Below are 23,725 nucleotides of genomic sequence, written 5' to 3'. Positions count from 1 at the left end.
CCCTCTCTCTCTCTCTCTCTCTCTCTCTCTCTCTCTCTCTCTCTCTCTCTCTCTCTCTCTCTCTCTCTCTCTCTCTCTCTCTCTCTCTCTCTCTCTCTCTCTCTCTCTCTCTCTCTCTCTCTCTCTCTCTATCTCTGTGTGTGTATCTCTCTCTATCTCTCTCTCTGTCTCTCTCTCTGTGTGTGTGTATCTCTCTCTCAATTCAATTCAATTCAAGGGGCTTTATTGGCATGAACGTTTTTGAAACAATGTTGCCAAAGCATATACAAAATATACGAATAAAATATATAATATATATAGTATATATAAACATTTAACACAATGTTGGATATATTTGTGTGTGTGTGTCGGTCACTCACTGTCCCTCAGGTTGTGGCATGTTTGTACATATTTGGCAGCAAGATAAGTTCTGTCTCCTTCTCCCAGGAGAAAGTTTAATTTAGAAATTTCATTCAGGTCTTTGAAATTTGGGATTATACAGTTAAATTTGTTAAAGTAAAGGTTCCTTGTGTCTTTGAACGCTTCACATTGTAGGAGAAAGTGACTCTGACTCTCTCTCTCTCTATCTCTCTCTGTGTGTGTGTGTAATCTGTGTATCTCTCCCTCTCTCTCTCTCTCTCTCTCTCTCTCCCTCTCTCTCTCTCCCTCTCTCTCTCTTATGATGGATAGATCCACTTTTATGGACTTCCAAACACATACAGCCGTTCACTGCCATTATAAAGCTTGGAAGAGCCAGGACATTTCTAATATAACTCTGATTGTATTCGTCTGAAAGAAGAGTGTCATATACACCTAGGATGACTTGAGGGTGATTAAATCATGGGCTAATATTCATTTTTGGGTGAATTTACCCTTTAATAAAGTGTTCTAAACCCCCCTCAGCTGTCCTCTGATTGGCCGCTGGTCTGACGGAGCAGTGATGCGGCTGCTGATGGTGCTGATGGAGGTCTAGGCGTGGGATGTTACGCTGGGCGGTGCACCTGGAGGGCGGCCCGCGGCGGGTCAACCACGCGGCGGTGGCGGTCGGGCACAAGGTGTACTCGTTCGGCGGGTACTGCTCGGGGGAAGACTACGACACGCTCAGGCAGATCGACGTGCACGTCTTCAACACCGGTGAGGGACAAACCATTACATTCATTACATTATTCGAACAGCTGGATTTTTATTAAGTAACATTAACAAAGATTAATAAATACAGTAACAAATGTACTGCTCATTGTTTCATGATAGTTAATACATTAACTCATGTAAACTAATTAACCTTATTGTAAAGTGTTACCGGATTTCTTGTGAAGATGCTTTGAAACAATGTAATAGTGGAAAGTGCTATACAAATAAAGTTGAATTGAGTTAAACTGAATGGTGTTTTTGCTGGTTCCGTATGTGAGCGTCTTTTGTGTGTTTGTCTGTGAGCGTCTCGCGTGTTTGTGTGTCTAGTGTGTGTGTGTGTGTGTGTGTCTGTGAGCGTCTCGTGTGTGTGTGTGTGTCTGTGAGCATCTCGTGTATGTGTGTCTGGTGTGTGTGTGTGTGAGCGTCTCGTGTGTGTGTGTGTGTGTCTGTGAGCGTCTCGTGTGTGTGTGTCTGCGAGCGTCTCATTTGTGTGTGTGTGTGTGTCGGCAGTGTCTCTGCGCTGGACGAAGCTGCCGCCGGTGCGCACCGGAGGACGAGAGCACACTCGGGAGGTTCCCTACATGCGCTACGGACACACCGCTGTCCTGCTGGACGAGACCATCTTCATCTGGGGCGGCAGGAACGACACAGAGGGCGCGTGTAATGTGCTGTACGCCTTCGACGTCAGTAGGTGGCGCTCACACAAGCTCATGCAGACTCTCTCAGACTCTCTCAGACTCACTCTGACTCTCTCAGACTCTCTCAGACTCACTCTGACTCACTCTGACTCACTCAGACTCACTCAGACTCACTCAGACTCACTCTGACTCACTCTGACTCACTCAGACTCACTCTGACTCTTGCAGACTAACGCAGACTCGTGCAGACTCACTCTGACTCTCTCAGACTCACTCTGACTCTCTCAGACTCACTCTGACTCACTCAGACTCACTCTGACTCTTGCAGACTAACGCAGACTCGTGCAGACTCACTCTGACTCACTCAGACTCACTCAGACTCGTGCAGACTCACTCAGACTCACTCAGACTCTTGCAGACTAACGCAGACTCACTCAGACTCGTGCAGACTCACTCAGACTCACTCTGACTCTCGCAGACTAACGCAGACTAACGCAGACTCACTCAGACTCACTCAGACTCGTGCAGACTCACTCAGACTCACTCAGACTCACTCAGACTCACTCTGACTCACTCTGACTCACTCAGACTCACTCTGACTCTCGCAGACTAACGCAGACTCACTCAGACTCACTCAGACTCACTCAGACTCACTCAGACTCACTCAGACTCACTCTGACTCACTCTGACTCACTCTGACTCGTGCAGACTCACTCAGACTCACTCTGACTCTCGCAGACTTACGCAGACTCACTCAGACTCACTCAGACTCACTCAGACTCGTGCAGACTCACTCAGACTCACTCAGACTCACTCAGACTCACTCAGACTCTTGCAGACTAACGCAGACTCACTCAGACTCGTGCAGACTCACTCAGACTCACTCTGACTCTCGCAGACTAACGCAGACTAACGCAGACTAACGCAGACTCACTCAGACTCGTGCAGACTCACTCAGACTCACTCAGACTCACTCAGACTCACTCAGACTCACTCTGACTCTTGCAGACTAACGCAGACTCACTCAGACTCACTCTGACTCTCGCAGACTAACGCAGACTCACTCAGACTCACTCAGACTCACTCTGACTCACTCTGACTCACTCTGACTCACTCTGACTCACTCTGACTCACTCAGACTCTTGCAGACTAACGCAGACTCACTCAGACTCGTGCAGACTCACTCAGACTCACTCTGACTCTCGCAGACTAACGCAGACTCACTCAGACTCACTCAGACTCGTGCAGACTCACTCAGACTCACTCAGACTCACTCAGACTCACTCTGACTCTGACTCACTCAGACTCACTCTGACTCTTGCAGACTAACGCAGACTCACTCAGACTCACTCTGACTCTCGCAGACTAACGCAGACTCACTCAGACTCACTCAGACTCACTCAGACTCACTCTGACTCACTCTGACTCACTCTGACTCGTGCAGACTCACTCAGACTCACTCTGACTCTCGCAGACTTACGCAGACTCACTCAGACTCACTCAGACTCACTCAGACTCGTGCAGACTCACTCAGACTCACTCAGACTCACTCTGACTCACTCTGACTCACTCTGACTCACTCTGACTCACTCAGACTCATTCAGACTCACTCTGACTCACTCTGACTCTCGCAGACTAACGCAGACTAACGCAGACTCACTCAGGCTCACTCAGACTCACTCTGACTCACTCAGACTCACTCAGACTCACTCAGACTCACTCAGACTCACTCTGACTCGTGCAGACTCACTCTGACTCTCGCAGACTCTCGCAGAGTCACTCATTAACTAATGTTAACAAACTTTATTGTAAAGTATGACCATATTTCTAAAACACTGAAGAATGCACAAAAACATTTCTTTTTGTTCCAGCGTTTGATCTCGTTTTTTCTTGATCATGATTTAATTTTCACACACAAAAACAAGAGTTTCTCAGATCAGCAGCAGCATCAGTGTAACATCATCAGTAATGAGTGTGGAGTGTGTCCTGATGAAGAGGAGTCCTCCTCTTCCTCCTCGAGCGACACACGATACACTCGAGTTCGTCAGAAGAACCCCGTGGAGTTCGAGAGCGTGACTGGAGTCCGGTGGTGTTTGTGTCACTGCCTTTGGTGTTTCTCCTGTAATGGCTATTCTGTTCTCAGATCAGCACCGGTGCTGTTCTATTTCGTTCTTACTGACCGCCAGAGGCAGTGCTTCCCACTGAATATTATCTCTCTTGCTCATGCTCAGGTCGAGTCTAATAACAACAAAGTCATCACATGACCAGGTACGTCATGGGGATCCCCTCTATTTAACCCCGTGACATCCTGCAAACTGTCTCTTTAATCTTCTCGCATACGGGCAGATTACAGGTCGAAGAGAAAAATCTTTCATTCAGAATACTTGGATTCCGTCTTTCACAGCCTCGTAACAAACATTTTTGTTGGAGCCGCGCGTTGTGCGTCCTCCAGAGGCTGCGGCGGATTGAAGACAAACTTACTTTGTTGGAACACGGCTGTGTATTCCGGTCGCTGCCAGAGCGCGGTAAGTTGCTTATAAGCACCGGATATTGTTTCTTTGATGAAACGTGTATAAGTGGCATCTCAGAGTGGTTTCGCTCCGAAGAAAGGCCACGTAGTGATTAATTATCGCGAACAGTAAGAGTGTGTGCGCTCCAGGAACAACAATATATTTTTCGTTACAGACCATCGGCGTTCACGGCAGTCGGTTGTATTCATATTGAGCATTCAAATTAGGTAAGTATTTTTATAAATTACATAGTCTTACACATGTAGCTATGTACATCCAATTTCATTGTTTTTGTTTGTTTTTTCTTATATAGGTAGTATATTTCAAGCAGTTGCGTTATATACGAGTGTTTTCGCTCTGTTTTCTGGACTGCTACCACCTGGTACTTCTATTAACAGTGGGATAAGTATTACCACTAGTTTGGCTGTGTAAAAAAAAAAAATTACATAAATTAAAAAAATAATAATAAAAATGTCTAATTCGGTACCTTACCGTATAGAATTTTTGTGGCTCCCAGAGTGTTCTCGCTTGGCCTTCAATAAAGCACTGCTGTGGCAGTATGGAACAGCTTAGCCTGACGTGCACTGTGTGCAGGGCCACTTTACAGCAGGACGATGGACATGACTGCTGTCCATCCTGCTTAGGATTGGAACATTTGAAGCAGGGCCTCACTGAGGATGCCTGTATGAATTGTAGCACCATGTCGTGGGAGCGGAGAACCTCCAGACTAACTGCAGTAGAGGCACTCTTGATCTCAGAGGCCCCTCGGCAGGGAAAAGTGTCGGCTAAGCGGAAAAGGGTGGAAACGGTGAGTGTGTCCACCAGTAAGAGACATAGAGAGGATTCTTTAACCAATAGAGTGGAGGTGTTGACCTCAGAGTTTGCCCAGATTAAGTCTTTAATTCTAAATCTGCAACCAAGGGAGGCATCATCACCGATATTGAGAAATCCCAGTAAAGAATTACCTGTTCCTTAGGAGGATATGCTGTCCATGGCAGCCTCTCAAAACCAGTTCCGGGAGGAGGGAAATGAGGAATTCTTATCAGTAAGCCACTCTCACTTCTCTCATGAGGACTCTCAGAACACGGCACAGGGTTCAGCTGAAGGAGTAGAATCAGATCAGGATGTGGTGAGACAAGCCCTTCAGATTGCGTTGGCACGCTTAAGCCTGGACACTGCCCCTACAGTGGCAGCTCCCTCCAGTGCCTTTTTCAGAGGAACGGCAAAACCATCTGCTCTTAGCATTCCCCCATCCAAGGATTATATCGGGGAACTACAGAGGTGCTGGGCTAATCCCAAGTCACTTACTCATCATACCACAGCAAGCAGGGCCTTGGCAGCAATGCACGAACCAGACTCTTATGGCCTGGGTCAGATGCCGAAAGTGGATCCATTTATCACCTCTTTTATTATATCACCGGAAGAGGCTTGGAGACCTAATGCTCGCTGCCCACGACCTCAGTGCAAAATAACGGACGATCTTCTTAGTCAAGCGTACAATACTGCAGCACACATGGGTCGCATAGGGAACTCACTCTCCCATCTTATGCTGGCGCTATCCCAGTCTCTCCAACCTATTGGGGGTGATCCTTCAGCCCAAATACTAAGCGATGCATCATTGCAAGCATTCGCATTCATGTCACGAGAGTTGGGTAGACTCATGTCAACACTCACTCAGGCACGCCGGCAAGTATGGCTGGCACAGTCTCCATTGTCAGAGGCCTGTAGGAGAACACTTCGTGACCTCCCTGTAGTCCCAGGCCAACTGTTTGGACCAGCGGCACAGCAAACTCTGGAACAGAGCATTCAGACGAATAAGACCAGACAGCAGCTGGCAGACCTAAGAGGAACTCCACCATCACAAGTTAGACAAGGGTATGGGGGACGGTATCCTACTCGCTCTCAACCTTTAGTTCGTTCTGGTGCTGTTCAGAGGAGCCAGCCAAGGCAACTAGATCAGCATGTGCAGTACCCCAGAGCACGAGGACAGCAAGTATTTCGGGCTCCAAGGGGCAGGGCGTCAGGTCAGCGCCCCCCCAGAGACAATAAAGCCCAGGCTCGCAGGGCATGAAGTCCTGGGGCCAACCGTCGGACGTTTTTCACACCAGCAGCTCAATTTCTGGAAAGAGAACACCTCAAACCCTTGGTTAATAGCAACGCTATCTCAAGGGTACAGGCTGCAATTCCGAAGGCGGGCCCCTGCTTTCAATGGGGTCAAGATGACTACTGTCAAAGACCCCAACAGCTCACTGGCATTGTCAAGACAAGTAGCCGAACTCCTAGAAAAGGACGCCATAGAACCAGTAAAATGGTCAGCACGGCTAAATGGGTTTTACTCAGTGTACTATATAATCCCGAAAAAAGATGGCGGCGTAAGGCCCATTCTCGACCTTCGTGGCCTCAATCAGTCCCTCAAGGTTTTACCATTCCACATGCTACGCACAACAGAGGTCCTTCAGGCAGTCAGACCACTACAGTGGTTCACCACAATAGATCTGAAGGACGCTTATTTTCATATCCCAATTGCACCGCAACCCTTGGCTGACCCTTTCTCCGCTTTGCATTTCAAGGTCAGCTCTATCAGTTCCGAGTCCTACCATTTGGGCTGTCCCTGTCCCCTCGGGTGTTCACCAGGTGCGTAGCGGCAGCGTTGTCCCCAATACAAGCCAGGGGGGTACAGGTGCTCCCTTATCTGGACGACTGGCTCATCTGTGCTCCATCTCAAGGGCAGGCAACAGAACACACCAATCTGCTGATTGCCCATGTCACTCAGTTGGGTCTCAGGGTGAATTTCAGCAAGAGTCAGTTGACCCCATGTCAGTCGGTGAAATTCATAGGCATCACTCTAGACTCGAGATCAATGAAAGCATTCCCATCACCTCAGAGGGTGGACAGCATATTGCTCTTACTCCAGCATTTTCGGAAACAGATCAAGCTGCCATTCAGAGCGGTCCTCAGATTGATGGGCATGCTAGCAGCAGCAGCGGCATTGATTCCATTCGGCCTACTTTCGCTGCGCCCTTATCAGAGATGGGTAAACAGTCTTCACCTGAACCCCACATGGCACAGGAGCAGGCTGGTCAAAGTTACAGAACGATGCCTTCTTACCTTGAAACAATGGAAAAGGAGGTCATTCCTGACGAAAGGGGTAGCTCTGGGTGTGATTCCCTCTCGCCGGGAGATAATACAGACAGATGCTTCACTAAGTGGCTGGGGGGCAGTGTTGATCAGGGGATTATGGAAACCCGAGCAAGCCACAAAAGACATAAATACCCTGGAGCAACAAGCAGTGCAATTAGCTCTGAAGCATTTTGCACCGGCCCTAAAGAATCGCCATATTCTCATCAGAACGGACAATACATCGGTGGTATATCATATCAACCATCAAGGCGGCACAAGGTCCAGTCAGTCCTTGAGAGTAGCACAAGACCTCCTGACATGGGCCTTCCCTCGATTCGCAAGCGTCAGGGCAATGCATATGCCGGGAGTGTCGAATGTGGTGGCAGACTTCTTGTCTCGCCACAGACCTTTGCCAGGAGAATGGAGACTCAATCCAGAAGTTGTTCAGATGATTTGGTGACGATTTGGCAGAGCACAGGTGGACCTGTTTGCCTCAGAGACCTCGACCCACTGCCCCCTGTGGTTCTCCTGGACAGAGAAGTCCAGCCCGTTAGGTCAGGATGCGTTAGCACATGCCTGGCCAAATCTTCTACTCTATGCCTTTCCCCCGAACCCCTTAATTCTGCCAACTCTCCACAGAATTCTTCAAGGGAACCACAGAATGCTCCTAGTGGCACCGAACTGGCCAGGGAGACATTGGTTTCCAATGTATTGCAGGCTTCTCAATGGGGAGCCCTGGAGCCTACCCAGGAGGCAGGACCTGCTCCTTCAGTTGCAGGGGCAGATTTGGCACTCAAACCCAGATCGGTTACAGCTCTGTGTCTGGCCGCTGAAGAGCCAGAATTACTGTTGAAGTCTTGTGATGTTAAGGTGCAAAACACAATCCTGAATTCTAGAGCACCTTCCACCAGGAATATCTATGCTTGCAGGTGGAAGCTTTTCACTGATTGGTGTACACCAAGAAGTTTGGTCCCAGACCACTGCCCAGTGCCAATGGTGTAATGTTTTCTGCAGTCCCTGCTAGACAATAACAGGGCTCCCTCTACCCTAAAGGTATATGTGGCTGCAATTTCTGCCCAGCATGTAAAGGTAAATGGTCAATCACTAGGGTCACATATTCTAATCACCCGCTTTCTGAAAGGTGCTCAGCGATTGCACCCTGCTCCAACTGTTAGAGTACCCGCATGGGACCTCAGTCTGGTTTTAAGAACACTTGCACAACACCCATTTGAGCCAATGGAGCATTGTGACCTGAAGTGGCTTTCAATAAAGACTGTATTCCTTTTGGCAATAACGTCAGCCAAACGTGTTGGTGAGCTCCACATATTGTCAACCAATACGTCCTGTATGCGTTGGAATGCGGATGGAACAATGGTGACATTGTGGCCTAACCCCTCATTCCTACCCAAAAGGCTCTCAACTTCATTTAGGAATAAACCAATTGAGTTGGTAGCACTTAATCGTTCTGTGTCTGACACATAAGAGCGCAATCCAATGGAACAAGTATGCCCAGTGCGAGCCCTTCGGGGCTATCTGAGTGCCACAGAGAAACTGCGACGGTCAGACCAACTCTTTCTCTGCTACGGCGGGCCAAGAAAAGGGCAGCCTCTGTCAAAGCAGAGGTTGTCACAGTGGGTGGTGGAGGTCATTGTCCAGGCATATAAGGAAAACAACCTGACAGTGCCAGCCGGCATAAAATGCCATTCAACAAGAAGTATCTCAACATCTTGGGCAGCATTAAAACGTGTACCTCTAATGGACATTTGTGCAGCGGCTAATTGGTCATCCACTGATACCTTTTCCAGATACTACCGGGTTAATGTGGCAGCCCCTGGTGCTCTGGAAGCGGCAGTCCTCTTGGGACCCTCAACTTCAGCTTAAGGTTAGGAGTAGCCTCCTCGTGACCTTGTTGTTATGAGTCATCCAGTGGGAAGCACTGCCTCTGGCGGTCAGTAAGAACGAAATAGAACGAGAGTTACGAATGTAACTACGGTTCTATGAGTTCTGGATGACCGCCAGAGCACCCTGTCACTCGGAGTCTCGCGAGAAGATTCTGTAGAGACAGTTTGCAGGATGTCACGGGGTTAAATAGAGGGGATCCCCATGACGTACCTGGTCATGTGATGACTTTGTTTTTATTAGACTCGACCTGAGCATGAGCAAGAGAGATAATATTCAGTGGGAAGCACTGCCTCTGGCGGTCATCCAGAACTCATAGAACCGTAGTTACATTCGTAACTCTCGTTTGTGTCACTGCCTCTGGTGTTTCTCCTGTAACGGCTGTTCTGTTCTCAGATCAGCACCGGTGGTGTTTGTGTCACTGCCTCTGGTGTTTCTCCTGTAACGGCTGTTCTGTTCTCAGATCAGCACCGGTGCTGTTTGTGTCACTGCCTCTGGTGTTTCTCCTGTAACGGCTGTTCTGTTCTCAGATCAGCACCGGTGCTGTTTGTGTCACTGCCTCTGGTGTTTCTCCTGTAACGGCTGTTCTGTTCTCAGATCAGCACCGGTGGTGTTTGTGTCACTGCCTCTGGTGTTTCTCCTGTAACGGCTGTTCTGTTCTCAGATCAGCACCGGTGGTGTTTGTGTCACTGCCTCTGGTGTTTCTCCTGTAACGGCTGTTCTGTTCTCAGATCAGCACCGGTGCTGTTTGTGTCACTGCCTCTGGTGTTTCTCCTGTAACGGCTGTTCTGTTCTCAGATCAGCACCGGTGGTGTTTGTGTCACTGCCTCTGGTGTTTCTCCTGTAACGGCTGTTCTGTTCTCAGATCAGCACCGGTGGTGTTTGTGTCACTGCCTCTGGTGTTTCTCCTGTAACGGCTGTTCTGTTCTCAGATCAGCACCGGTGCTGTTTGTGTCACTGCCTCTGGTGTTTCTCCTGTAACGGCTGTTCTGTTCTCAGATCAGCACCGGTGGTTCACTCCCAAGATCTCGGGAACGGTTCCGGGCGCCAGAGACGGACACTCGGCCTGCGTTCTGGGAAAAGCCATGTTCATCTTCGGTGGATACGAGCAGCTGGTGTGTGTGTGTGTGTGTCTTCCGTGATGAACTTCAGTGCTAACGTGATGAACCTGTGTTTGAGATGTGTGTGTTTGTGTTCTCAGGCCGACTGTTTCTCCAACGACATTCACAAGCTGGACACCAGTAGCATGTGCTGGTCACTGGTCAACGCCCGGGTGAGTGTGTGTGTGTGTGTGTGTGTGTGTCTGGTGCCACTAGAGGGAGGCGTGGAGCCTTGATCTGTGAACAACTGCTGTCACTATAACACAACACCACAGACAGAAGTGTGTGTGTGTGTGCGATCGTCGGTTTCATGATGAGTGTGTGTGTGTGTTAGAGAATGTGTGTGATTGTCTGTTTAATTATGAGTGTGTGTGTGTGTGTGATTTTCAGTTTGTTGATGAGTGTGTGTTTGTCAGTCTGTGTGAGTGTGTGTGTGAGTGAGTGCGAGTGTGTGTGTGTGTTCTGTACTCTGACTGTGGTGTGTGTGTGTTCTGTACTCTGACTGTGGTGTGTGTGTGTGTTTGTGTTCTGTACTCTGACTGTGGTGTGTGTGTGTGTGTGTGTGTGTTCTGTACTCTGACTGTGGTGTGTGTGTGTGTGTGTGTTCTGTACTCTGACTGTGGTGTGTGTGTGTGTTCGTTCTGTACTCTGACTGTGGTGTGTGTGTGTGTGTGTGAGTGTTCTGTACTCTGACTGTGGTGTGTGTGTGTGTGTGTGTGTGTGTGTTCTGTACTCTGACTGTGGTGTGTGTGTGTTCTGTACTCTGACTGTGGTGTATGTGTGTGTGTGTGTGTGTGTGTGTTCTGTACTCTGACTGTGGTGTGTGTGTGTGTGTGTGTGTGTGTGTGTGTGTTGTGTACTCTGACTGTGGTGTATGTGTGTGTGTGTGTGTGTGTGTGTTCTGTACTCTGACTGTGGTGTGTGTGTGTGTGTGTGTGTGTGTGTGTTGTGTACTCTGACTGTGGTGTATGTGTTTGTGTGTGTGTTGTGTACTCTGACTGTGGTGTATGTGTTTGTGTGTGTGTTGTGTACTCTGACTGTGGTGTATGTGTGTGTGTGTGTGTGTGTGTTCTGTACTCTGACTGTGGTTTGTGTGTGTTGTGTACTCTGACTGTGGTGGATGTGTGTGTGTGTGTGTGTGTGTGTGTTCTGTACTCTGACTGTGGTGTGTGTGTGTGTGTGTGTGTGTGTGTGTGTGTTCTGTACTCTGACTGTGGTGTGTGTGTGTGTGTGTGTGTGTGTGTGTGTTCTGTACTCTGACTGTGGTGTATGTGTGTGTGTGTGTGTGTGTGTGTGTTCTGTACTCTGACTGTGGTGTGTGTGTGTGTGTGTGTGTGTGTGTGTGTGTGTTGTGTACTCTGACTGTGGTGTATGTGTTTGTGTGTGTGTTGTGTACTCTGACTGTGGTGTATGTGTTTGTGTGTGTGTTGTGTACTCTGACTGTGGTGTATGTGTGTGTGTGTGTGTGTGTGTGTTCTGTACTCTGACTGTGGTTTGTGTGTGTTGTGTACTCTGACTGTGGTGGATGTGTGTGTGTGTGTGTGTTTTGTACTCTGACTGTGGTGTGTGTGTGTGTGTTGTGTACTCTGACTGTGGTGTGTGTGTGTGTGTGTGTTGTGTACTCTGACTGTGGTGTGTGTGTGTGTGTGTGTGTGTGTTGTGTACTCTGACTGTGGTGTGTGTGTGTTGTGTACTCTGACTGTGGTGTGTGTGTGTGTGTGTGTGTGTGTTGTGTACTCTGACTGTGGTGTGTGTGTGTTGTGTACTCTGACTGTGGTGTGTGTGTGTGTGTGTGTGTGTGTTGTGTACTCTGACTGTGGTGTGTGTGTGTGTGTGTGTGTGTGTTGTGTACTCTGACTGTGGTGTATGTGTTTGTGTGTGTGTTGTGTACTCTGACTGTGGTGTATGTGTTTGTGTGCGTGTTGTGTACTCTGACTGTGGTGTATGTGTGTGTGTGTGTGTGTGTGTTCTGTACTCTGACTGTGGTTTGTGTGTGTTGTGTACTCTGACTGTGGTGGATGTGTGTGTGTGTGTGTGTGTGTGTGTTCTGTACTCTGACTGTGGTGTGTGTGTGTGTGTGTGTGTGTGTGTGTGTGTTCTGTACTCTGACTGTGGTGTGTGTGTGTGTGTGTGTGTGTGTGTTCTGTACTCTGACTGTGGTGTATGTGTGTGTGTGTGTGTGTGTGTGTGTGTTCTGTACTCTGACTGTGGTGTGTGTGTGTGTGTGTGTGTGTGTGTGTGTGTGTGTGTGTGTTGTGTACTCTGACTGTGGTGTATGTGTTTGTGTGTGTGTTGTGTACTCTGACTGTGGTGTATGTGTTTGTGTGTGTGTTGTGTACTCTGACTGTGGTGTATGTGTGTGTGTGTGTGTGTGTGTTCTGTACTCTGACTGTGGTTTGTGTGTGTTGTGTACTCTGACTGTGGTGGATGTGTGTGTGTGTGTGTGTTTTGTACTCTGACTGTGGTGTGTGTGTGTGTGTTGTGTACTCTGACTGTGGTGTGTGTGTGTGTGTGTTGTGTACTCTGACTGTGGTGTGTGTGTGTGTGTGTGTGTGTGTTGTGTACTCTGACTGTGGTGTGTGTGTGTTGTGTACTCTGACTGTGGTGTGTGTGTGTGTGTGTGTGTGTGTGTGTTGTGTACTCTGACTGTGGTGTGTGTGTTTGTGTGTGTGTTGTGTACTCTGACTGTGGTGTATGTGTGTGTGTGTGTGTTGTGTACTCTGACTGTGGTGTATGTGTTTGTGTGTGTGTTGTGTACTCTGACTGTGGTGTATGTGTGTGTGTGTGTGTGTGTGTTCTGTACTCTGACTGTGGTTTGTGTGTGTTGTGTACTCTGACTGTGGTGGATGTGTGTGTGTGTGTGTGTTTTGTACTCTGACTGTGGTGTGTGTGTGTGTGTTGTGTACTCTGACTGTGGTGTGTGTGTTTGTGTGTGTGTTGTGTACTCTGACTGTGGTGTATGTGTGTGTGTGTGTGTTGTGTACTCTGACTGTGGTGTATGTGTGTGTGTGTGTGTTGTGTACTCTGACTGTGGTGTGTGTGTTTGTGTGTGTGTTGTGTACTCTGACTGTGGTGTATGTGTGTGTGTGTGTGTTGTGTACTCTGACTGTGGTGTATGTGTTTGTGTGTGTGTTGTGTACTCTGACTGTGGTGTATGTGTGTGTGTGTGTGTGTGTGTTCTGTACTCTGACTGTGGTTTGTGTGTGTTGTGTACTCTGACTGTGGTGGATGTGTGTGTGTGTGTGTGTTTTGTACTCTGACTGTGGTGTGTGTGTGTGTGTTGTGTACTCTGACTGTGGTGTGTGTGTGTGTGTGTTGTGTACTCTGACTGTGGTGTGTGTGTGTGTGTGTGTGTGTGTGTTGTGTACTCTGACTGTGGTGTGTGTGTGTTGTGTACTCTGACTGTGGTGTGTGTGTGTGTGTGTGTGTGTGTTGTGTACTCTGACTGTGGTGTATGTGTTTGTGTGTGTGTTGTGTACTCTGACTGTGGTGTATGTGTGTGTGTGTGTGTGTGTGTGTGTGTTCTGTACTCTGACTGTGGTGTGTGTGTGTGTGTGTGTGTTCTGTACTCTGACTGTGGTGTATGTGTGTGTGTGTGTGTTGTGTACTCTGACTGTGGTGTATGTGTTTGTGTGTGTGTTGTGTACTCTGACTGTGGTGTATGTGTGTGTGTGTGTGTGTGTGTTCTGTACTCTGACTGTGGTTTGTGTGTGTTGTGTACTCTGACTGTGGTGGATGTGTGTGTGTGTGTGTGTGTTTTGTACTCTGACTGTGGTGTGTGTGTGTGTGTTGTGTACTCTGACTGTGGTGTGTGTGTGTGTGTGTTGTGTACTATGACTGTGGTGTGTGTGTGTGTGTGTGTGTGTGTTGTGTACTCTGACTGTGGTGTGTGTGTGTTGTGTACTCTGACTGTGGTGTGTGTGTGTGTGTGTGTGTGTGTTGTGTACTCTGACTGTGGTGTGTGTGTTTGTGTGTGTGTTGTGTACTCTGACTGTGGTGTATGTGTGTGTGTGTGTGTTGTGTACTCTGACTGTGGTGTATGTGTTTGTGTGTGTGTTGTGTACTCTGACTGTGGTGTATGTGTGTGTGTGTGTGTGTGTGTTCTGTACTCTGACTGTGGTTTGTGTGTGTTGTGTACTCTGACTGTGGTGGATGTGTGTGTGTGTGTGTGTTTTGTACTCTGACTGTGGTGTGTGTGTGTGTGTTGTGTACTCTGACTGTGGTGTGTGTGTTTGTGTGTGTGTTGTGTACTCTGACTGTGGTGTATGTGTGTGTGTGTGTGTTGTGTACTCTGACTGTGGTGTATGTGTGTGTGTGTGTGTTGTGTACTCTGACTGTGGTGTGTGTGTTTGTGTGTGTGTTGTGTACTCTGACTGTGGTGTATGTGTGTGTGTGTGTGTTGTGTACTCTGACTGTGGTGTATGTGTTTGTGTGTGTGTTGTGTACTCTGACTGTGGTGTATGTGTGTGTGTGTGTGTGTGTGTGTTCTGTACTCTGACTGTGGTTTGTGTGTGTTGTGTACTCTGACTGTGGTGGATGTGTGTGTGTGTGTGTGTTTTGTACTCTGACTGTGGTGTGTGTGTGTGTGTTGTGTACTCTGACTGTGGTGTGTGTGTGTGTGTGTTGTGTACTCTGACTGTGGTGTGTGTGTGTGTGTGTGTGTGTGTTGTGTACTCTGACTGTGGTGTGTGTGTGTTGTGTACTCTGACTGTGGTGTGTGTGTGTGTGTGTGTTGTGTACTCTGACTGTGGTGTATGTGTTTGTGTGTGTGTTGTGTACTCTGACTGTGGTGTATGTGTGTGTGTGTGTGTGTGTGTTCTGTACTCTGACTGTGGTTTGTGTGTGTTGTGTACTCTGACTGTGGTGGATGTGTGTGTGTGTGTGTGTTGTGTACTCTGACTGTGGTGTGTGTGTGTGTGTTGTGTACTCTGACTGTGGTGTGTGTGTGTGTGTGTTGTGTACTCTGACTGTGGTGTGTGTGTGTGTGTGTGTGTGTGTTGTGTACTCTGACTGTGGTGTGTGTGTGTTGTGTACTCTGACTGTGGTGTGTGTGTGTGTGTGTGTGTGTGTTGTGTACTCTGACTGTGGTGTGTGTCCTCAGGGAACTCCGGCTCGATGGAGAGATTTCCACTCCGCCACGGTCATCGGCTCGAAGATGTTTGTGTTCGGCGGGCGAGCGGATCGCTTCGGGCCGTTTCACTCCAACAACGAGATTTACTGCAACAAGATCAAGATCTTCGACACGGAGAGCAACAGCTGGATGAACACCGCGTCCGCGCAGCTGCTGCCCGAGGGCCGCCGGAGCCACTCCGCCTGTGAGACACTTTAAATTCTTGAATTGAATTAAAAGATAAGCATATATCAGGGCATAATCCAAATTTGACACAAAGGTGTAGAACAGCAGCCGGTGTCTCAGTCCATCATCACACCTGAGGCTAAAGCTGGCCCGAGCCTCCATACGCAGAGCAATATCTGCAGGCCTCTCACACACAGCCTGTGCACATGGCCTAAACTGCCAAAAATGAGGGCAATAACTTTACAAGAATAGCCAAAGTTATTGAAGACATTGTACCATGGTTGATATTTCAGCAGTTCTGAAGCATAGCAGGTGTCCATGTAAGCATCAAAAGAGCAACCGATTTCTATTATTGTAACGGCTTTGGTGTGTTCGTTAATTACAGCTGTGTCAGGTGTGTTTGGAAAGTGATTTATGGCAGTTTCCAATGTAGTGCACTGTCCGTGTGGAGGTGAGAACCAGTCTAGCTCGATCTTTTCGTTACAATGGATTGTGTTGACATTGTCTCTGAGCTCCTTCACTAAGAGTGCAACGATACGGTCATGTCGCGCGATGTACACACACACACACACACACACGCACACACACACACACGGACACACACAGAGAGACGCACACACACTCACGCACACACACACGCACACACACAGAGAGACACACACACACACACACACACGCACACACACACAAAGAGACACACACACACTGTTAACACGATTCTTGATTTCTCTCTAACAGTTGCTTATAATGGAGAGCTGTATATATTCGGTGGTTATAACGCTCGTCTGGATCGACACTTCAACGACCTCTGGAAGTTCAACCCAGGTGATTCTCCACACACACACACACACACACACACACACACACACACACACACACACACACACACACACACACACACACACACACACACTGTAACTGTTCTAGGTTCATGTGGTGATTCTCCTCACATACACACACACACACACACACACACACACACACACTGTAAGTGTTCTGGGTTCATGTGTCACGGGCAATATGATGGAATTCTCTTAGTGAGTGTGTGTGTGTGAATTCTCTCTGTTGTTTTGTCAACTATTATTTCATTTGACCACCTCAGAAAAATTATGAATTGCTAGTTTGATTTTCTTAAATTTTTATACAGTTTTTGAGCTGTTTCCATGGCAACCCATTGATGCTGTAATGAGGTGTGTCCATATAAGGCACGTGTGTATGAACGTACGACACAGATCACAGATGCTCAAGGACGTTCTGCTAAAATCACACACACACAGCACATAAGGCAAACCCTGGGCTCTTGTGTTACTCTGTGGAGTGTGTCAGTGTGTGTCCATCAGTGCTCATCCTTCAGCCAGTGATGTGTGTGTGTGTGTGTTCAGAGGCGTTCTCCTGGAGGAAGGTGGAGCCGAGGGGGAAGGGCCCGTGTCCCAGGCGGAGACAGTGCTGTTGCATGGTGGGAGATCGCATCATACTCTTCGGGGGAACCAGGTGAGCTCAGCGCGTCACATGACTTCTCAACTCTGATGATGTGTGTTAGGGTGGAAGTGGATTTACTGGGAAACAAACATGCCTAAATGAGCCAAAACCATGTGCTGCTTATTGAGCATAAAACTGTCATTCATCAGTCACACGCACGACATCATTCATCAGTCACACACATGACATCATTCATCAGTCACACGCACGACATCATTCATCAGTCACACGCACGACATCATTCATCAGTCACACACATGACATCATTCATCAGTCACACACACGACATCATTCATCAGTCACACGCACGACATCATTCATCAGTCACACGCACGACATCATTCATCAGTCACACGCACGACATCATTCATCAGTCACACGCACGACATCATTCATCAGTCACACGCACGACATCATTCATCAGTGACATCATTCATCAGTCACACGCACGACATCATTCATCAGTCACACACATGACATCATTCATCAGTCACACGCACGACATCATTCATCAGTCACACACATGACATCATTCATCAGTCACACGCACGACATCATTCATCAGTCACACGCATGACATCATTCATCAGTCACACACATGACATCATTCATCAGTCACACACATGACATCATTCATCAGTCACGCGCACGACATCATTCATCAGTCACACGCACGACATCATTCATCAGTCACACGCACGACATCATTCATCAGTCACACGCACGACATCATTCATCAGTCACACGCACGACATCATTCATCAGTCACACGCATGACATCATTCATCAGTCACACGCACGACATCATTCATCAGTCACACGCACGACATCATTCATCAGTCACACGCACGACATCATTCATCAGTCACACGCACGACATCATTCATCAGTCACACGCACGACATCATTCATCAGTCACACGCACGACATCATTCATCAGTCACACGCACGACATCATTCATCAGTCACACGCACGACATCATTCATCAGTCACACGCACGACATCATTCATCAGTCACACACATGACATCATTCATCAGTCACACACATGACATCATTCATCAGTCACACGCACGACATCATTCATCAGTCACACACATGACATCATTCATCAGTCACACACATGACATCATTCATCAGTCACACACATGACATCATTCATCAGTCACACGCACGACATCATTCATCAGTCACACACATGACATCATTCATCAGTCACACGCACGACATCATTCATCAGTCACACGCACGACATCATTCATCAGTCACACGCATGACATCATTCATCAGTCACACACATGACATCATTCATCAGTCACACACATGACATCATTCATCAGTCACACGCACGACATCATTCATCAGTCACACGCACGACATCATTCATCAGTCACACGCACGACATCATTCATCAGTCACACGCACGACATCATTCATCAGTCACACGCACGACATCATTCATCAGTCACACGCACGACATCATTCATCAGTCACACGCACGACATCATTCATCAGTCACACGCATGACATCATTCATCAGTCACACACATGACATCATTCATCAGTCACACACATGACATCATTCATCAGTCACACGCATGACATCATTCATCAGTCACACGCATGACATCATTCATCAGTCACACACATGACATCATTCATCAGTCACACGCACGACATCATTCATCAGTCACACGCACGACATCATTCATCAGTCACACGCACGACATCATTCATCAGTCACACGCACTGACATCATTCATCAGTCACACGCACGACATCATTCATCAGTCACACGCACGACATCATTCATCAGTCACACGCACGACATCATTCATCAGTCACACGCACGACATCATTCATCAGTCACACGCACGACATCATTCATCAGTCACACGCACGACATCATTCATCAGTCACACGCACGACATCATTCATCAGTCACACGCACGACATCATTCATCAGTCACACGCACGACATCATTCATCAGTCACACGCACGACATCATTCATCAGTCACACGCACGACATCATTCATCAGTCACACGCATGACATCATTCATCAGTCACACGCACGACATCATTCATCAGTCACACGCACGACATCATTCATCAGTCACATGCATGACATCATTCATCAGTCACACGCACGACATCATTCATCAGTCACACACATGACATCATTCACGCACGACATCATTCATCAGTCACACGCACGACATCATTCACGCACGACATCATTCATCAGTCACACACATGACATCATTCATCAGTCACACGCATGACATCATTCATCAGTCACACGCACGACATCATTCATCAGTCACACGCATGACATCATTCATCAGTCACACACATGACATCATTCATCAGTCACACGCACGACATCATTCATCAGTCACACGCACGACATCATTCATCAGTCACACGCACGACATCATTCATCAGTCACACGCACGACATCATTCATCAGTCACACGCATGACATCATTCATCAGTCACACGCATGACATCATTCATCAGTCACACGCATGACATCATTCATCAGTCACACACATGACATCATTCATCAGTCACACGCACGACATCATTCATCAGTCACACGCACGACATCATTCATCAGTCACACGCACGACATCATTCATCAGTCACACACATGACATCATTCATCAGTCACACGCACGACATCATTCATCAGTCACACGCACGACATCATCAGTCACACGCACGACATCATTCATCAGTCACACGCACGACATCATTCATCAGTCACACGCACGACATCATTCATCAGTCACACGCACGACATCATTCATCAGTCACACGCACGACATCATTCATCAGTCACACGCATGACATCATTCATCAGTCACACGCACGACATCATTCATCAGTCACACGCACGACATCATTCATCAGTCACACGCACGACATCATTCATCAGTCACACGCACGACATCATTCATCAGTCACACACATGACATCATTCATCAGTCACACGCACGACATCATTCATCAGTCACACGCACGACATCATTCATCAGTCACACGCACGACATCATTCATCAGTCACACGCACGACATCATTCATCAGTCACACGCACGACATCATTCATCAGTCACACGCACGACATCATTCATCAGTCACACACATGACATCATTCATCAGTCACACGCACGACATCATTCATCAGTCACACGCACGACATCATCAGTCACACGCACGACATCATTCATCAGTCACACGCACGACATCATTCATCAGTCACACGCACGACATCATTCATCAGTCACACGCACGACATCATTCATCAGTCACACGCACGACATCATTCATCAGTCACAACGCACGACATCATTCATCAGTCACACGCACGACATCATCAGTCACACGCACGACATCATTCATCAGTCACACGCACGACATCATTCATCAGTCACACGCACGACATCATTCATCAGTCACACGCACGACATCATTCATCAGTCACACGCACGACATCATTCATCAGTCACACGCACGACATCATTCATCAGTCACACGCACGACATCATTCATCAGTCACACACATGACATCATTCATCAGTCACACGCACGACATCATTCATCAGTCACACGCACGACATCATTCATCAGTCACACGCCGACACGTCATCATTCATCAGTCACACGCATGACATCATTCATCAGTCACACGCACGACATCATTCATCAGTCACACGCACGACATCATTCATCAGTCACACGCATGACATCATTCATCAGTCACACACATGACATCATTCATCAGTCACACGCATGACATCATTCATCAGTCACACACGCACGACATCATTCATCAGTCACACGCATGACATCATTCATCAGTCACGCGCACGACATCATTCATCAGTCACACGCACGACATCATTCATCAGTCACACGCACGACATCATTCATCAGTCACACGCACGACATCATTCATCAGTCACACGCACGACATCATTCATCAGTCACACGCACGACATCATTCATCAGTCACACACATGACATCATTCATCAGTCACACGCACAACATCATCAGTCACACGCACGACATCATTCATCAGTCACACGCACGACATCATTCATCAGTCACACGCACGACATCATTCATCAGTCACACGCACGACATCATTCATCAGTCACACGCACGACATCATTCATCAGTCACACACATGACATCATTCATCAGTCACACGCACGACATCATTCATCAGTCACACGCACGACATCATTCATCAGTCACACGCACGACATCATTCATCAGTCACACGCACGACATCATTCATCAGTCACACGCACGACATCATTCATCAGTCACAGCGCACGACATCATTCATCAGTCACACGCATGACATCATTCATCAGTCACACACATGACATCATTCATCAGTCACACGCATGACATCATTCATCAGTCACACGCACGACCATCATTCATCAGTCACACGCATGACATCATTCATCAGTCACAGCGCACGACATCATTCATCAGTCACACGCACGACATCATTCATCAGTCACACGCACGACATCATTCATCAGTCACACGCACGACATCATTCATCAGTCACACGCACGACATCATTCATCAGTCACACGCACGACATCATTCATCAGTCACACACAAGACATCATTCATCAGTCACACGCACGACATCATTCATCAGTCACACGCACGACATCATTCATCAGTCACACGCACGACATCATTCATCAGTCACACGCATGACATCATTCATCAGTCACACGCACGACATCATTCATCAGTCACACGCACGACATCATTCATCAGTCACACGCACGACATCATTCATCAGTCACACGCACGACATCATTCATCAGTCACACGCACGACATCATTCATCAGTCACACGCACGACATCATTCATCAGTCACACGCACGACATCATTCATCAGTCACACACATGACATCATTCATCAGTCACGCGCACGACATCATTCATCAGTCACACGCACGACATCATTCATCAGTCACGCGCACGACATCATTCATCAGTCACACGCACGACATCATTCATCAGTCACACCCATGACATCATTCATCAGTCACACGCAACGACATCATTCATCAGTCACACGCACGACATCATTCATCAGTCACACGCACGACATCATTCATCAGTCACAACACGCACGACATCATTCATCAGTCACACGCACGACATCATTCATCAGTCACACGCACGACATCATTCATCAGTCACACGCACGACATCATTCATCAGTCACACGCACGACATCATTCATCAGTCACACGCACGACATCATGCATCAGTCACACGCACGACATCATTCATCAGTCACACGCACGACATCATTCATCAGTCACACGCACGACATCATTCATCAGTCACACGCACGACATCATTCATCAGTCACACGCACGACATCATTCATCAGTCACACGCACGACATCATTCATCAGTCACACGCACGACATCATTCATCAGTCACACACATGACATCATTCATCAGTCACACGCACGACATCATTCATCAGTCACACGCACGACATCATTCATCAGTCACACGCACGACATCATTCATCAGTCACACACATGACATCATTCATCAGTCACACGCACGACATCATTCATCAGTCACACGCACGACATCATTCATCAGTCACACGCACGACATCATTCATCAGTCACACGCACGACATCATTCATCAGTCACACACATGACATCATTCATCAGTCACACGCAACGACATCATTCATCAGTCACACGCACGACATCATTCATCAGTCACACGCACGACATCATTCATCAGTCACACGCACGACATCATTCATCAGTCACACGCACGACATCATTCATCAGTCACACGCACGACATCATTCATCAGTCACACGCACGACATCATTCATCAGTCACACGCACGACATCATTCATCAGTCACACGCACGACATCATTCATCAGTCACACGCACGACATCATTCATCAGTCACACGCACGACATCATTCATCAGTGACACGCATGACATCATTCATCAGTCACACGCACGACATCATTCATCAGTCACACGCATGACATCATTCATCAGTCGACATCATTCATCAGTCACACGCACGTCATCATTTATCAGTCACACGCACGACATCATTCATCAGTCACACGCATGACATCATTCATCAGTGACATCATTCATCAGTCACACGCATGACATCATTCATCAGTCACACGCACGACATCATTCATCAGTCACACGCACGACATCATTCATCAGTCACACGCACGACATCATTCATCAGTCACACGCATGACATCATTCATCAGTCACACGCATGACATCATTCATCAGTCACACGCACGACATCATTCATCAGTCACACGCACGACATCATTCATCAGTCACTTGACGACATCATTCATCAGTCACACGCACGACATCATTCATCAGTCACACGCACGACATCATTCATCAGTCACACGCATGACATCATTCATCAGTCACACGCATGACATCATTCATCAGTCACACGCACGACATCATTCATCAGTCACACGCACGACATCATT

The 23,725-nt window shown here is 47.7% G+C and overlaps 1 protein-coding gene across 2 annotated transcripts in view; it reads left to right on the top strand.

Moving 5' to 3' along the window:
* Positions 1–884: 884 nt before the first annotated feature.
* Positions 885–23,725, top strand: part of klhdc3 (kelch domain containing 3) — a 51,258-nt gene continuing 28,417 nt past the window's right edge. For both annotated transcript variants that reach the window (XM_056238790.1, XM_056238789.1), the window contains exons 1-7: positions 885–1,113; positions 1,621–1,797; positions 10,277–10,392; positions 10,479–10,550; positions 15,479–15,692; positions 16,412–16,498; positions 17,056–17,164. In XM_056238790.1, the coding sequence (XP_056094765.1) occupies positions 960–1,113; positions 1,621–1,797; positions 10,277–10,392; positions 10,479–10,550; positions 15,479–15,692; positions 16,412–16,498; positions 17,056–17,164 (929 nt within the window). In that variant the 5' untranslated portion in view covers positions 885–959. The remainder of the gene's footprint in view (positions 1,114–1,620; positions 1,798–10,276; positions 10,393–10,478; positions 10,551–15,478; positions 15,693–16,411; positions 16,499–17,055; positions 17,165–23,725) is intronic.

This window comes from Rhinichthys klamathensis, unplaced genomic scaffold (genome assembly GCF_029890125.1).
Source record: "Rhinichthys klamathensis goyatoka isolate OS25496 unplaced genomic scaffold, OSU_Roscu_1.1 h1tg000543l_1, whole genome shotgun sequence".
Classification (NCBI taxonomy): Eukaryota; Metazoa; Chordata; class Actinopteri; order Cypriniformes; family Leuciscidae; genus Rhinichthys; species Rhinichthys klamathensis.
This window is presented reverse-complemented; position numbering and strand designations above follow the sequence as displayed.